Source organism: Arvicanthis niloticus, chromosome 1 (genome assembly GCF_011762505.2).
Source record: "Arvicanthis niloticus isolate mArvNil1 chromosome 1, mArvNil1.pat.X, whole genome shotgun sequence".
Taxonomy (NCBI): Eukaryota; Metazoa; Chordata; class Mammalia; order Rodentia; family Muridae; genus Arvicanthis; species Arvicanthis niloticus.
In genome coordinates, this window is record NC_047658.1 from 12,083,776 (window position 1) to 12,101,569 (window position 17,794).

The 17,794-nt window shown below is 44.9% G+C and overlaps 1 protein-coding gene across 4 annotated transcripts in view; it reads right to left on the reverse strand.

The window, feature by feature from the left end:
* Window positions 1–17,794, reverse strand: part of Dpy19l3 (dpy-19 like C-mannosyltransferase 3) — a 69,601-nt gene that overhangs the window by 48,791 nt on the left and 3,016 nt on the right. For all 4 annotated transcript variants that reach the window (XM_076932334.1, XM_034523817.2, XM_076932328.1 and 1 more), the window contains exons 2-3: window positions 17,209–17,350; window positions 14,179–14,312 (exon numbers count right to left, since the gene is read on the reverse strand). In XM_076932334.1, coding sequence (XP_076788449.1) covers window positions 14,179–14,312; window positions 17,209–17,311 — 237 coding nt within the window. In that variant the 5' untranslated portion in view covers window positions 17,312–17,350. The remainder of the gene's footprint in view (window positions 1–14,178; window positions 14,313–17,208; window positions 17,351–17,794) is intronic.

Genomic DNA, 17,794 nt, shown 5'->3' on the forward strand with positions numbered 1-17,794 from the left:
AACAGACTAGGAAGAAGCCAGGAAAGCCATACATGCTTTGAATAGGTGGAAACAAGAGGTCTAAGAATCCAGTCCTGGACCCAAAAGAACAAGACCAGTACACAGAGAACAAAGGAAAAGGCACGTGACAGCTCACAACCTAAGGCCAGCTCCAGGGTCCTCTGCTTTCCACTGTCACTAGGCATGCACTTGGTGCACACACACCCATGCGGCAAAACACTTCGTATGCATAAAATAAATCGATCTAAAAAAATTTTTTTTTTCAAAGTAGCTGGGTCTGAGTGTGGTGGCGCATTGCCTTTAATCCCAGCATGAGGGAGGATGAGGCAGACGGATCTCTGTGAGCTCCTGGCCAGACAGGTCTGTATAGTTTGACCCTGTCTCAGAAGAAGATGGGGTGCTGACGCTGGTGAAGTGGTGTCTGGCAGAGATCTGGAGGTGACTGTGGGCCAAGTGGATTCCCAAGGGAAGGGCAATGGTACTGAGCCTTACAGGAGCACCAGGAAGAACAGCCAGGAGGGCATGGCACTGAGTGCAAATGAGGTAGAATGAGAGGAGGTATCAAGGGCAGGAGGCGGGTACCTGAGGGCACATCTCCTTGTCCCACAGGGTGCTGGGCCTGTAACTCAAGAGCTTGGAAGGGTGGAGTGTGCAGAGGGGAGTTGGGAGTTTGTTTTTATACTCATTAAGCTTTTTCAGTACAGGGGATTCATATTTTATTTTGAGACAAGGTCTCACTAGGTAGCCCAGGCTGGACAGCACCGAACTGATCTTTGTGTTTCTACCTTGCGTTAGGATTACAGACATGCACCACCATGCTTGGCTACACACCACATACACACATACTTACATAACACATATACATTTTACATAGGAAGATTTTTATCTGTGTGTCTTTTTGAGTATATGCCACAAAAGTGCAGATGTCGAGTGACCAGAAGAAAGTGTCAGATCCCAGGGAGCCAGAGTTATAGCCAGATGTGAGCTGCCTGACATGGGCACAGGAAATCAAACTTAGGTGCTCTGGAAGAGAACTGTGTACTTTTAACCACTGAGAGACCTCTCTAACCCCTTAAAGGGTTTGTTTTTTTTTTTTTTTCCCAACAAACAACAATTGCAGAGTCGTGAGTGGTCCAGCTGGACCACTGGGTGAATGAAATAAGCCAGGCTCACAAAGATCAACAGTACACGCATTCCCTCATATGAAGATCTAGACAAAACACATGTGAGACACAGAAGCAGAAGGCTTGGCTATGTGGGGTAGAAGAAGGGAACTAGAAGGACGAGGAACAAGACTGGACAGAGACAAATGGAAAAAAAATAGACTAAGTATTTCAACGTTTTCGTCGTGTGCAGTGTCTAGCTTTTCAGCAGGGACACAGTCACGAAAGCAGGAAGGAGATGAGCAGGGACAAGAGAGATCACGGGAGGTGGACAGACAAGTGTGAGGACAGGCAGGCTTCACATCCCATAATGAAAGGCACTGTTTACACTCATCTTAAAAATAAGGGAACAAGCTGGGCTTGCATCAAGGGTCTGCTGTAGTGACACGGGCAGAGAAAGGGCAGTCTTGAGACAGCCACCCTTTTGGACATTGTATGTGCTTACAAGTGGGATTTGCTGAGGGAGTCCATGGAGGGTCCAAATATGCAAGAGCCTTCAAAACCCTTTGGCCTACACTGGTCAGACATGTCATTTTGAGTTGCAGATACGAAAAACACAAAGGCAGGCCAAGGCAGGCCAGGGCTTTGACCTCTGCATCTGAAATGCCCATTGGACACTAGAAGAAGTTGGGCAATTAAAGGGCTGATGCAGCGGTTTCCATTTCAGGGGAATTCCTGAGTGGGGTCATCAAAGGGAGCCGCCAGCATGGTGACCTTAGAAATGAGGGTGGACAGAAGACACCTGGGGTCTCATTCAAGAAGAGGCTAGAAATTGAGGAATGGATGGCTTAGGGGGACCCAAGGGCTCAGCAGGAGCAACTCCTGAAGAGCAAGGCTGGGTGACTTAGCATCTTCCGGATCACTGGGCATTCCACTAAGCACTTTTGTGGGGAAGCTATGCACTTGAGCCTGATCAGTAAAGGTTCCAGAAAGAACCATAAGAGAGGAACAGGGACTACAGGTCATTAACAAAAAAGGCATGTTGCACGTGTCCCCCAGAAGGGAGCACAGGTAATAAAAGTGCCTACTGCCAAGTGCTGGGTCTCAGCAGAGGCTGGGGAAGAGAGCGGCACCAGGTGTGTGCATGTGAACCAGCCAGGGGCTTGTCCTCAAGTCCACAGCTGAGACGATGACTGCAGGAGGGCAAGCAAGGGTCTGAGGGATGAGCTAGGTGTGGTACTACACACCTGTGATCTCAGCATCTCTAGTGTGTATCCAGCAGTCATTTGTGCACACACAGGGCCGTGACCAATTCAAGATGCCCAGTGTTCAAGGGTCCTAGTTGGAGCCAGTCATCCTTTTCGGCGTGCATGCAAACACAACAGAGGGTGACAACAGGAGGGGGTCAGTGCAGCAGGGACACCAACTCTGATGTCAGCTGGATAGGGTTTCCACTCCAACTGGGGCACAGAGAATTGGTGACATCACTCAATCATTTTGAGCCTCAACTTCTCTTTCATAAAATAATGTACGCTTGATGAGGATGAGGTTTCAAGATTCCAGGTTATAATCTATGTGATACACACACACACACACACACACACACACACACACACACACAAACATGGTTCCCCAGGAGCAATGGTTCGGTGTTGGCCAGTTTGGTACTCTCAGGCACTGTATGCTAAGCAGCACAAGAAAACCAACTGCAGTTTTGATGTTGGCACAGTGACAGCTTTCTAGAGTGTTTTTGTTTGTTTGTTTTGTTAAGAATCTGGGCAGCTAAAGCTGTAGGTCAAGACTAAAGCACCTGTCCAGACTCCCCTGAGGGGCTGGGGTGTGGCTCAGTGGTAGAGCCCCTGCCTAGAATCCCCCAGTGAGGGGCTGGGGTGTGGCTGAGAAATAGATCACTTACCTTATAAGCAACACCCTTAGATACACTCCTAGTGCAGGAAAACCTTGTCAGAAAAAAAGAAACTCCCTAGTGTCTGATATTTTTAGGGTAAAGGATGGTGAAGTATTCCCTATTAAAACTACAGAATTTGTTTTCTGGGGCCACACTTGGCAATCCCATCTTCCTAGGATAAAATCCATTTTTTTTCTTAGACCTCAGATTTGTATAGATATACTACTTGTGAAGTCACACAATCACCTTCTGGTTTTCAGTTTCTGTATTTTCACCTCATTTCTTCCACCTTAGCATTCCAGTGGATGAGCTCACACAGATGGCTGTCATTTTCACCAAGTGTTTTCCTATTTTCTAGTTATGAATCTACTTTTTAGCTGTATCCATCCTTCCCAGACTGCTCACTTTCCAATTCCACGAAGGAATGCTCCATTCATTTCTAGATACTCGTTCTTATTCTCTATCATACTATTTAAAGCCACAAAACTCCGTGGAACACACCTCTGATTTCTAGATTTCATTTATAATTTCTAAACATTCAACACCCACTTTCTCTGCTCCATGAATTCTCTAAGGAATACTTTTAGGCACATCTACAGAAGACAAGGCCCTGGGTTCAAGCCTCTGGGCTGCAAATGAAGAGAGCATGAAGAAGGGGAGGAAGGGGAGAGGATGGAAACTGGTAATTACAGGTAGGAGGGAGTTTCATATTTAGTTAGCTCCAACTTTTATTTAAAGGAATGAATAAATCAAAGAGGAAACTGTCACATTATCCTGAGGCAGGAACCAGAGTGTTTATTTTACTGGGTGAGTGAAGTCTATTTTCTCTGCAAACAAAACAAACACACGCTCTGGGGAGCTAGAGAGATGGCTCAGCAGTCCAGAGCATTTTCTACTCTTGTAGCAGTCCCAGGTTCAGTTTCCAGTACCCACATCAGCAGGCTCACAATTGCCTGGCACTACAGTTCCAGGGGATCCAATGCCCTCTTCTGGCCTCTTGGGGCATAGCACTTATGTGTGCACGCACATACACTCATCTACATGAATAAAAAAAATAAAAGTTTAGAAGTTGAATGTGGAAGGGCACAATAGTGAGTTTGAGGACAGCCTGGTCTACATTATAAGTTCCAGGCTACCCAGGAGTAGTGAGACCCTGCGACCCTGCTTCAAAGGAAAAAGAGTTTCGATATATATGACATCCTCATTTTGTATCCTGCTTCTGAGAATGCATATTTAATTGTGTCTGCGCTCTCTCTCTCTCTCTCTCTCTCTCTCTGTGTGTGTGTGTGTGTGTGTGTGTGTGTGTGTGTCCTGTGTTTAACCTGGGAACTGACTTTCTTAACTACCAAGACAAAGGACAACTTATTTACCTTTCTGTGTACTATCTACTGACATTCTACAATGAGTAGTGTGGTCACAGGACCCTGTGTATGCATTTCTCCTTTGCTTTGGGGTAGTTTTCTTCCATAAATATACCTATGGGGCTTTACATTTTGAGACAGCTTCACTATGGAGTGTAGGCTGGTCATGGATCCAGAGCTTTCAACTCTTCTATCTGCACTTTTTAGGAGCTAGAATGACAGGTATATATTACCACACCATGGATCTATTTATTGATTTATCAGGTTGTTGTTTTTGAGACAGAGTAGCTCAAGTTGGCTTCAAAATCTTTTGTAGTTGAAGATGTCCTTAAACTCTGATCCCAGTGCTGAGATTATAGGTGAGCACCATAACACAGTTTATTGGATACTGAGTATAAACCCATGGCTTCCTGCATGTTGTCAAACAACTCTATCAAGTGAGACCTGTCCCAGATCAACTTACCAGTTTTGAAAGGGACACATATTTATAGATATATTTTGATTCTAACTATAAAAGAGACTCAGGATGTCTCCTCCTCCTTCCCCTCATGTGTTACGTTATCATATCGTTACTTAGTTGTTATACAACCAGACGTTGCACACGTAAGCCTGTGATATGTATACTCAATACACTCTATGCTGTGGCATTATGTATCCTTGGTCCTATAGTAAATAATGTGAGGACACTGACAGCCATTTTGGACATTTTAAAAATTTTATTCTAGATTGTTTGTTTGTTTTGTTTCATTTTGTTTTTGAGATGCAATCTAGCTATATAGCTTTGGCTGGTTTGGAATTCACTATGTAGACCAGGCTGGCCTCTGTTGGCCTGCCTGTAACTCCAGTTCTAGGTGATCTGGTGCCCTCTTCTGGCCTCTGAGGACACTTCATGCATGCAGGTGGTGCACACACAGACATGCAGGCAAACACTCTTACTCATAAACGTAAATTTAAAAAAAATGTCTCTGCTTTGAATCTATCTTTCAAACTAGCAAATACTTTATTTCAGAGGCAAGGTATCACTATGTAGTTGACGCTGGCCTTAAACTCTACCCTCCTCCTGCCTTAGCCTCCTGAGTGCTGGGGCTACAAGCTTGCACCACTGTGCCTGACTGTTCGTGAGGTATCTGTTCGATCTTCAAGTGTTTGCTACAAGGTTTTCTCGTTTCTTCCCCCCTTTTCTCTTATGGTATCATTTCATAACCTTCTGCTAGCTCCTTCTGGGTAATTAGTCATTCTGAATATAACTAACTAGTTCTTTCTTGAACAGTTCCTTCCAAAAGGCTCTGGGGGGAGAGGTGGAAAACACCCAGCAAAAGCTGCTTTAAGATAGAGGTTGTTTTTCCAAGAGTGACTTCTTAGCCTGCCCGGGTGGTGCATGCCTTTAATCCCAGAACTCAGGAAGCAGAGGCAGAGAGAAATGTGAGTTTAAGATCAGTGGTCTACAGAGGGAGTCTCAGGCCAGCGAGGGTATCTAGTGAGACCCTAAGAATGATGGCTTTAGTTTCTCCTCAGTTTACTGAACAGTGATTAGGAATGACAGGGTTATTCAAATTGTGCTGTTACACCCCACGTCCTCCAAACACGGTCAACCTCTTAGGACCCTTTCACAATGCTCAGCTCCCCAACGTCACAAAAGCACATTCAGGAAAACTGTTTTGTGGCTCTTTGTGCCCATTCCCACAGTCCATTAGGACATGGGTGGCTTTGTCTCTCAGGACAGGACATGCCTGTATGTCAAACATGTCTACACTCAGGAGCTTCACCTGAAGGCTGAGCTGGAGAGCCCTGCTCAGCACCTTTTACACTTTGGACTTCACAGGATCTGCCTGGAATCTGGGTAACAGTCTTCTTAGATACATGAGACACAAAGTCTGGGCACAGTGGGGTAGAAGGTGCTTTCCACGAACGAGCCTTATAAGGAAGAATTGGAGGGAGGGTGGGAAAGAGAATCCAGCTCTCTCCATTTTCCTTAATTGTTCCGACACAGTTTCAAGATGAGTAGCAAGTGACATGTTTTTACTGCCACTTTCAAGTGAGAAGTTAAGTAAGTAATTTTGGGAATTTAATGACACAATTAGAAACAATCCTAGTCTCCAAAATTGGGGCACATTCAAAGAACAAAATAAATAAGAGTATGTGCTTGTCAAGTCTGCGAAATTCTATAGGCAATGGTTTTTTTTTTTTTTTTACCAAGCTTGTGTTTATTAGGTTAAAGGCATGTAACCGTCTATGTGAGAAGCATATGATATGATGTCAGATATGTCGAATTATGTGTATGATATTGGGTTTTCTAGGTAAAACACGTATGCACACAGGATGAACAACAGAAGGGAAATGAAACCCAGGCATCTACCAGTAAAGCATACTTTCACCTTCAGCACTCAGAACTGCTTTCTTCCTTATCATGCTGTGTGTGTGTGTGTGTGTGTGTGTGTGTGTGTCTGTCTGTCTGTCTGTCTGTCTGTGTATGACTGGAGACTGAACCCAGGGCCTAGGCAAATACTCCTTCATCTCTGGCCTATTTTTACTCTGTTTACATTAAGACAGGGTCTTGATCAGTTAGTTGCCCATGCTGCCTTTAAACTTACTTGGTAATCCTCTGCCTCAGCATCCTGAGTAGCTGGTCCGGCCAGCTCTAAAAACATCTGATAAAAGTAATATGTACTGAAGCTGGGCGGGTGGCGCATGCCTTTGATCCCAGCATTCAGGAGGCAGAGATAAGTGGATCTCTGTGAGTTCAAGGTCAGTCTGAACTACATAGTAAAAGTGTGTATGTGTATTCATATATATATTCATATATGTATTCATATATATATATAAGTATGTATGTGTATTCATATATATATATACATATGAATATACACACATACACACACACATATGTACCTGTTCTATCAATACAATTAATGTATGTATGTATGTATGTATGTGTGTATGTATGTATGTATGTATGTGTGTATGTATGTGTGTATGTATGTGTGTATGTATGTATGTGTGTGTGTATGTATGTATGTATGTGTGTATGTATGTATGTGTGTATGTATGTATGTGTGTATGTATGTATGTGTGTATGTATGTATGTGTGTACGTATGTTTGTTTTCAGGGCAAATCATTTGGTATTAGATAACCAACTGCTGTGCCCTCCCCTATTTCTAGTAACAATTAATGAAAAAAAGAGGCCATCAATTTATGTAGGTATTTTGGAGGGTTTAAGGAACAGAAAGGAGAAATGACGTAATTAAAAACAAAGAGTAGTAGTGAATCTTAAGCACTGTGTTTCATCTCAAAGTCTGTTTTACCATCACAGTATAGCATGTATAACAACAAATAAATGTCTCTTTTTTGGTAACACACCTAATAAATGCTCAATAAATAAAAGCATAATGGCAACATAGCCTTCCTTTGCTGACAGCTGACATTAAATTGCACTGCCCGTCCCCCACCTGTCAGGACTAACGATGTCCCCTCAGCCATGCCAAGCTGCTTCTTCCAGCTCCAGACAGAGCTTCCCAGCAGCCAGCTGCCCCACCCCTCCTCTGCCTTCCCTTCCGGACACCACACAGGTTAACCCTGCTTCAGACTCAGGCTTATTTACTTAGCCCCAGTAATGCGCTGGGCTTTAAGGGCGGCGCAGTTCGAATGTGGAGTGTGCCCTTTTGGTTTGTTTTGATTATGATAAAGGGCAGAAGAAAAAGCACGCTACTTAAAGGCCAATTTAAAGCCAAGGTGTTTCCGAAGTAAAAAGGAAAAAAAAAAAAAAAGCGCCAAGCACACTGCAGACACTCAACAACACAGGATATGTGTATTTAAATCTCTGACATCTGAAGCTTCACGGCAACAAGGGAAACACTGACAAACTTTCCTGAACAGGAGCAAATACAGACTCAAACCCATAAACAAGGCTGGGAAAGGGGACATACAGATTTTCTCTACTGCTTAAGAAGGTCGCACATTCAAGGTGAGCCTGGGTTATGTTCAGAGTTCCAATGAGGTGACTTAGGTGACAGCATTCTGTCCTGATCTTACCCTAACTCCAATTTGTGGCTGCTCAGGCACTGTTGGGCCCGAGGCTTCCCCGAACGATCATGTCCTCTTGGGTAACAGATTTAGGATTTTCCATGACTCTGACCGCAGCCCGATGTGTAAAGCAAAACAAATAGTGTGTTCTGCCAAAATCAATGCTTCCAGGTTCCCCTGACCTACACCTGACAGCAATGTCACTGGGGTGCTTGCCTTTTAAAATGCTCTGTCCCTGAGCTTTGGGGCAAGAGCCCCAACTCCTGGTTGCCAGCTAATAAAGGACTCCAATGTGGCCTTATATGCTGGTAGTCTGTAACTTTCTTGCCCGGACTGTAACATCAGGCCATCCAGGGTTGGGCATGGAGACTGTGTTTGAAAGGAGACAAACAAATACATTATACTGAGAAACGGCATGGTGGTGTATACCTATAATCCCAGCACTCAGAGCTGAGGCTTGAGGATCAATACTTAGAGGCTAGCCAGGGCTACGAAGTGAGAGATTATCTTAAAATCAAGTAAAACTTAAACCAGTACATCATTTGGAAAACCGATATCCAATACACAAGCTGTCTTTCTTACAAAGAATTGTTTGTAGTCTTTGAATAATTAACAATTCCGAGTACTCAAAAAGCAGAGTATTTTCACAAAAAAAAAAAAAAAAAAAAAAAAAAAAAAAAAAAAAAAAACAAGTTTGGTGCCAAGAGTAATGGCCCTACACCTCTAATCTCAGCACTTGGGAGGCAAACTCTCTGAGTTTGAGGCCAGCCTGGTCTACAGAGTGAGTTCCAGGACAGCCAGGACTACACAGAGAAACCCTGTCTTAAAACAAAGAGAGAGATTGCGAGAACCGTGAGCCTCTGAGCTCAGTTGTAGCCTCCACGGGACAGGGGGAGGTGGGTGGAAGAAACCTGTTAGAGAGTATGCCAGCTTGTGGCTCCCCAGATGGAATCGGAGGCACAGACTGCCGGCTCGGGCTTCTCCTCCTTTCCCATTCTACACACTTCTGAAACAATCTCACCCACACATCTACACGCTGGTAATAGGAAAATGTCCATTTTCCAACACAGATGGAGTGCCTGCCTTCGAAGTCACCAATCCAGCTCCCTCACTCCCTATCTTTAGCAGGACTACTTCGAAAGAACCATCAGTATCAAAAGTCAGCTGGGGGTTGCGGCAGGAAAATTATGAGTTCAGAGCCAGCCTGGGGTACACAGTGAAACCTTGTCCTTGAAAGTAACTTCTGGGCCCCAGAAATCAAGAACCCGGCTGTCTCCTCAGTCCTCTGTTCCTAAGTGACCCCGACTGACAGCTCGAGGCTGGTGACTCAGAAAGGGCCTTTCATTTCTGCAAAGATGACTCAGGATGTAAACCTTGCCAGAAACTAGAAGGTTAGGGCTTTGAGCCACTCGGTCACATCACTCTGACCTCTCTAGGCTGCAGACTAAGTTCAGCCCTTGTCCAGTGACTGAGTCTCTCATACCAGCTAGTTTTTATGTCCACTTGACATCAGCTAGAGTCTATGAGAGAGAACCTTAACTAAGAAAGCGTCCCTCCCCATCAGACTGGCTTGTGGGAAAGCCTGCGGTACATATTCTTGATCAGTGTGGGAGGGCTCAACTCACTGAGCAGTGCCACCCCAGGCAAGCAAAAGTAAGGAGAGTAAGCAAGCCATGGAGAGTACACTGACTGCTTGAGTTCCTACCTCCAGGTTCCTGGTCTGACTTCCTTCAAGGATGGAATGTGACTTGGAAGTGTAAGCTGAGATAGATCCTTTTATTTTTTGTTTTGTTTTTTTTGAGACAGGGTTTCTCTGTGTAGCCCTGGCTGTCCTGGAACTCAGAACTCACTCTGTAGACCAGGCTGGCCTCAAACTCAGAAATCTGCTTGCCTCTGCCTCCCAAGTGCTGGGGTTAAAGGCGTGCACCACCACTGCCCGGCAAGAAAGATCCTTTCTGCCGCAAGTTGCCTTTCCGATCAGGGTGTTTCACTGCAGCAATAGTAACCCTAACGAAGATACTTATTCTCTGGAGCTTGGATGAGCTGCCCTGGCTGGCATCAAACTACCACACTACCACACTGACGTACCAGCAGAGTACTTCAACCTGAGCACAAAACGAAGGGCAATGGATGCTGGGTTTGGGATGCTCCGGACCACCCTGCGCCTCTCCCTTCAGCTGGTTCTAGCCTGTATCTTTGAGTTCTAGGATTCATTCTAGCCAACTGCTCACCTCGAATGGCTAGAGGCACCTCAGAATTTACAGCCAGCTGCTCAGAAGTGAGAGCCACCTGGGAATCCCTCAACTTGAGTTTGGCTTTTTGGTTTGTTTGTTTTGTAGACCAGGTCTCGCTGTGTCACCATGGCTGGCTTGGAACTCAGAGACAGGTCTGCTTCTGCCCCCAAGTGCTAGGAATAAAGGCATGTGTGACTGCGCCTGGCTGCAACCCGAGTTCGAAGCCATGGCAGCTTTGGCCAAGACTACTTCTCAATCTGGGAGGTTTGGCCTATCTGGTGGTAGCTGGTGAGAAGTCACTGTAGCCTGGAGAACTGCAAATTGTGTTGTTATAGAGAACAGCCGATGTGTCCAGCCAGCCACCAAGCTGCTCACAGAACACATCAGGTTGTCACTGATCTTTCTGCCCTCCTTTCCATAAAAAAACGTTACCATTTATTTATTTATTTATCTATTTATTTATTTATTTTTTAAAAAGGTCCTTCCAGGTCAACTTCCTAGAAAACTCTGACTCCACCCTCCTCTCTCTAACTCCTGCCAAGCTCTGAACCCCTACACGAAGGGGGTGCAAACTCAGGTTCCCCAAAGAAGGCACATCTGCATGGATGAGGAACACAGCCAAATCATCTCGCGCCATCTGTGCTCTCAGCAGCCATTTGTCCCCAGCCTCTCTACTGACCCAGGACATCCGTCTAGTGGGTGTAACCTTTGGCATGTACTCAGCTAACGCCTAGCTTCTCTCAGATTCCAAATTAATGTCACCCGACAGCATGTGACAGCCACAGCAGAGTCCCCTCACTGTGCTCCATGTCCTAGTTTGCCTTCCCCTGCTGAGATGAAGCGCCATGACTAAAAGCAACCCGGGCAGGCAACAGTTTATTTACTTTATCCATCCAGTCCCTCATGAAGGGAAGTCAGGGCAGAAACTCAAGAAGGAATTAAAGCCGAGGCCATGGAGGGGTGCTGCTTAAAGGCTCACTCAGCCTGCCCTGGAGCCAGCACTGCCCCAGTGGACTGAAACCTCCCACTTCGATCATTAACCAATTACAGTCCAGTCTGACAGAGGCATTTTCTCAAGTGAGGTTTCTTCTTCCCAGAACTTGAGTCTGCTTCAAGTTGTCAAAAACCTAACCAGCACACCCACATACTTGGTGTCCCCACTGAAGTATTGGGATGAACGCATTGATTTATGATTCTTTTGGTCTGTGACGCAGAAGTTCCTATAGCCTCTTCCACAGCAGCACGTGTCACTCAGGGCAACATGAGCCACGCTCAGGCCACGCTCAGGGTTTTACACTCCCTTACACCGTCCTTATTGTGCTCACGGAATTCTGGCCCCATGCACCACCTGCCCGACTCTGGACTTGCCAACTTTATTCCCACTTCCCTGCAATCAACTCTGTTTCTCCTTTCTGCCATGCAGTTTCCAAGTCTCACCCTTGAGGACTCAGCTTCCCGCCGGACTCACAGGAGGCCCCTAGTCACCCCTCCTCTGCTTTGACTTTTCTTCCTGCTTATGTCCCCCTCATCACAGTTAAGTCCCTCGTCTCCTGTGATGCTGGATTCCCAGGCAGGAAGATAATCGCTTACTGAGAACCTAATTGGATATTCAGGTCTCACGGAATCGCTGAACAGGATTAACTCAGCAGTGGGCTCTAGCTTTACCCTGCCCTCCTCAATCCATTCTCCACGCCACAGCCTGAGACACCGCTCCTATTCGTTTTCTCTCAGGAGCAAGGGATGCTCCACCACCAGCTGTTGCTACTCTCAGTCTACACTGTCCCCATCTGTTCTCCAGCCACGCTGTACTGCAGCTGCCACACCCAAGCCTCTCTCACTTCCTGGCCTGGGCACGTGTTCAGGATGAGTGCCACTCTCTGGAGCCTTTCGTGTATTCTTGTCAAGTATCACATAGGGGTAGGGTCCATCTTACTTGTTTATTCTGCTACCACGAGGCAAAGTACGTGCTTAGCGTGGTAGGTGTGTAGCACACATTTACCCCACTTAGTAGCTAAGAAGCTCCAGCCCTGGATACTCCATGTTCTCCACAGAATTTAGTTCAGCGTGACCCACAAAACAGGTGCTCAACACAGATTGGTTTAAAAACAGCACAATGACTACTCTGACCCAGAGAAAAGTCAAGGGTGCCCAAGCATCTTGATGGAGTATGGCTTTTTAAAGGATGTGAGCAGGGCTACTCATAAACTGTAAAGAGCTTGATTCAATAGTTTGTAATTAATTCCATGATTTCTTTCAATACATCTTCCTACCACACGGCTACTGGCGTTTAACTTTGGCTACAGAGTCCCACAGGGGTATTTTAGTGTTTGTTCAAAATAAAGGTATGTTCCTAAAGAAGCATTATTCTGGGGCTGGAGAGATGGCTCAGCAGTTAAGTGCTCTTGCTGAACCCAGAGGACCAGGGTTCAGTTCCCAGAACCACCAGCAGCAGCTCCAGAGAATATAATGCTCTTCGCTGGCCTCTCCCAGGCCACAGCTAGATGCACACCATATATAAATAATAAGATACACCTTAAGGAGAAAAGCAAGACAGGTTTGGCTCAAAACCCCTGGCAATGTGCACATTTCCTTCTGTGAAATCACAGGCCTGCTCTGAAACAATGCCAGTGAGTTTTAGAAATTCTGAGAAAGACAGAAAGAAAACAAAATGCTATTTCAAGAGTCAGCCCTGTTCCCCACTCTAAACAATGACTTCTCCACTCAAAGCCATCTGCACACACAGTAATAGTAAGGTCTGAAGCTCCCGATGGGGATGCAGGCTCTAATAGTCTCTGCTTTTCTTTTTAGCTATTGACCAACCAACAGACAGAAAACAATAAATTTAAAAAATAAACTTTCTACCTCAGCTCCTTTTTTACGCAGGTATATGCAATCAAAGTGAGAAGTAACAAAATAGGCCTCATGCCTACTCTATCATATCCCGCTGCATTTCACTGGGAAGCAGGACTCACAACCACTACACCAGCTTCAGAACCCACATTTCCATAAATACAGGCAGTAAGGAGTTTCTAACTGTAGCCTGGGATTGCAAGAACACACCACTATGCCTGGCTTTTTACATGGGTGCTAGAGATCTGAACTCAAGTCTTCACTTTGTTTTTTCACACAGGGTTTTCTTAAGTAGCCCAGGCTAGCCTCAAATTCACAACTCTTCTGCCTCTGTCTCTCTAGTGCTGGGGGAATGCAGACACCATCACAGCCAGAGAGAAACTCATTTGATTAGACAAACTATGATGCTATTTTAAAATGATGAACACTTAAGTCTTTACCCTAGAGTCAAACTCTTCCAAGATCCTAGATTCTTTTTTCTTTGAGGGGACAAGGTCTCATGTAACCCAGGCAGGCTTTTGAATGTCTGATCTTCCTATTCCACACCTCCTGAGTCTAGGGATTACAGATACACACTACCATGCCAGGATAAGAGACTAGGTTGGTTCTCATGGTTCACCTGTGTTGTCTCTGTCATTCATCTACATGGTCAGCTCAGGGAAACAAATGAGTAGATCATCTAACAGTCCAAGGTGCCCCATACCTTAATATTGGAAAACCACAAATCGTTCTCATGCAGGGTAGCCAGGTAAACAGATGTAAGAAGTCCAATGCCAAGGGCTACAGTTCCACCAACTGCAGATGACAGGATCTTCCAGAACCTTCCAGAGGCACAACCTTTTAGAAGAGTGAAACACATGAGACACAATTTTAGAAGTTAGAGACAGCTCCACTGTCAGCATCACTGCTGTTCTCACAGTGACTGGGGTTTAGTTCCCAGCACCCGGATCAGGCTGCTCACAACCACCAGGTGCAGGGGAGCTAATGCCCTCTTCTGTCCTGTGCTCATCTGTACAACCTACACACCAACACACACTGACGCGGAATTAAAAATAAATATTACAGAAATGATACAGCATCAATCACAGGACATACAAACCAGGAAAAATACAAAGGTAGGAGATTTAAGGATGATCAGAAAAGATGAATATTCTAGGAGGGAACAGACTAAGGGCACGAACTGTGAATGAGCAGAAGGAAACAAACGGCCAATAACTGTAGCCGACAGAAGGAAACCTGTTAAGATCCATTCAAATTTCCTAGCACTGACAAAAGAATGAGCTGTACTTTAAAAATTCTTGGCAGATATGAAACTTAAAATGGCATGATCTGGGGGTGTGGCTCAGTGGTGGAGCACCTGCCAGACACGACCTGCAACACAAGAGGGATATATGTAAATGAAGTTTAGGAGTGCTTTGGAAATGCGCTGGTTAGTATTGACTTCAACTTGATACAAGCTAGCTAGACTCAGCTGAGAAGGGGGGGGGGGTGGCGCTTCAATTGAAAAACTGCCTCCCTAAGATGGGCTGCAGGCAAGGCTGTAGTGGACTTTCCTAATCAGTGACTGATTGTGGGCTATGCAAAGTGTAGTCTTGAGCGCTATAAGAAAGCAGGCTGAGCAAGCCACAAGGAACAAGGCAGTAAGCAACACTCCTCCACGGCCTCTGTATCAGCTCCTGCCTCCTAGTTCCCACCCCACTTGAGTTCCTGCCCTGACTTCCTTGTTGATGAACGGCAATGTGGAAGTGTAAGTTGAATAAATCCTTTCCTCCCCAACTTGCTTCTGGCTCATGGTGTTTCATTACAGCAGTGGAAACCCTAATTCAGGAATGGATTTAAATAATCAAACATCTCGGGGAACAGAGAGACGGCTCAGGAATTAAGAGCACTTATTGCAGTTACAAGGGACACAGGTTCCATTCTCAGTACCTAACGTAGCGACAAACTCTAATTCCGGTTCCAGGGAACCTGATGCCCTTTTCTGACCTCCTGGGGTCCCTCCTTCTTCTGTCCACCAGGCACACATACGTGGTGTACTTATGAAAGACTCAGGACACGGAGTAGGAAGAGCAGCACTTTCCGGAGCAGCACATGGATCTTGCTTTGCATTATAAAGCTGCTTGAGGGTAACCATGTCCAGATGCAACCTTCAGACAGCAAGAAAAATGCCATCATCTACGCCCTGGATGAGCAAGTTGGCAGAAGCAGTTTCTCCTTCTTTTTAAAATTGTCTTTTATTTTCAAAGTTGCTATCTTCAAACTTGTTTTTGTTTTTGTTTTTTTTTTTTAATTAAAAATAAAACAAAACGGGACTGGAACGATGGCTCAAGAGTTAAGAGCACTTACTGCTTTTGCAGAGGACCCAGGTTCAGTTCCCATCACCCACATAACCAATTGTTAACCATTGGCTCATAACCAATTGTTAACTCCAGTTCCAGGGAACCCAATACTCAATTCTGAACTGAGAGGATACCTGGCATACATGTAGTACATGTGGAAGCAAAACACTCATACAAGCCGGGCGGTGGTGGCACACGGCTTTAATCCCAGCACTTGGGAGGCAGAGGCAGGCATATTTCTGAGTTCGAGGCCAGCCAGGTCTACAGAGTGAGTTCCAGGACAGCCAGGGCTACACAGAGAAACTCTGTCTCGGAAAAAATACAAAAACAAAAAACACTCATACATATAAAAATAAATAAATACATCTTCAAAAACAAGAAACAACCTAGGGGCTGGTGAGGCAGCTCAGTGAGTAGGGGTGCTTGCTGCCAAGCTTGATGACCTGAGTTTAATTTCTTTAACCCACAAGGTAGGAAGAGAGAACATTTTCCTGCTAGTTTTCCTCAGACCATCACATGCATCCCCTGTTGAGCCACCACACATACAAGGCAAATAAATACATGTAATTTTAACAAAAGACACAATCTAACATAAATTTTAACTGCACATCATCAGAAACTACTCCAAATTACCTAACATGCCTCTCATCAGCTTGGCCAAATGGCCTCCCTTTCCAACTGAGAGACCTCTTATCTTATTAAATAGCTCTCTCTGTTATCTACTAGTTCTGGCTGCTAAGAATTCATCCAGCTACAAAGGATTAATTATGTCCCATACAGAAAATGGCTGATGGGTGTAGAGTTTTTCGTTCTCGATAAAAGAAATTTGGCCATGTTTAATTACCTAGCAACTGCTCAACATTATATAAACAATTCACCAAGTTCTTTTCCTTCTCCTGCCTTCCCTTCCTACCCACTCCCTAAATAAAGCAAAGGAGGTAACGTCAAGAATTTGCCTGAATACAAAACGTTAAATCTCCTTTCCAAAGAGTACTCATTTTAATGAAATGACACTAAATGGAGATAGGGGTACCTGGAAGGCACAGCGCAAATGGGCAGGGGACACCATACAAGGTACTGTAGAAAAAAGATTTCTCCCATAGAAATCTTAGGCCAGTTGGCTAGGGCAGGCAAAGCATCCCTCTAAAGGACCTGATGACACTGTAATTTAATCAACACATAACTTACCAAGGATTCCTTCTCATCAAAGCTCTTTTACTGATTACAGCTGAAAAGCCAATATAATCAAAGTATGGTCAGAATTTCTGGGTGCTGGAACAAGTGTCCTTCACACATCTCACCAAAATTTTTTTTAAACCCTATTAGATCATGACATATGTTAATACGCAGAAGTGAAAGGAATCCAAAATACTGCTTTAGTCCCAGTCACCTACCAGATGGCAATTTCTTTTCCAACTTCACATCTTCTTTTGGTGATGGAAAATCCTCAGAAACTTCTATGAGTTTTTTCTCTTTTCTTTGCCGGATATACATCATGTTGTCAAAGGCTCATTTACATTGTTCTTCCAACCCCTCCTACAAACAACATCCAGATGAATGCCCATGGAAATGTTAGCACCCACTTTACCCAAAAAACCCTTATGCTCTTATGTACTTAAATGGCCTGACAACCTGCTGTCCCCTGCTCAGCAGACCCTCCCATAGAAATCTTAATCAGCCTTTAAAGACACAACACAATGTTTAACTCAACCACATTTATGAAGCACCTGTTCTCCAGCAGGCACTGCCAGGAGTCAGGAATACAGGTGAGCCACAGGAAGAAGCCTAGCACTTCTTCCAGGGAGCCATCTTGGATGCTCCACACCTTGTGATACTTTCCCTCCCCCACTAACTGTGGGATTTGTTGCATGACACAGTTTTATGTTATTTTCTATAGTTCCTACAGAAAGTAGTGGGTCTGATTCTCCCACAGAACTGACCACGTGGGAGGGATTCCTAGTAAACTTGTGACAACCAGAT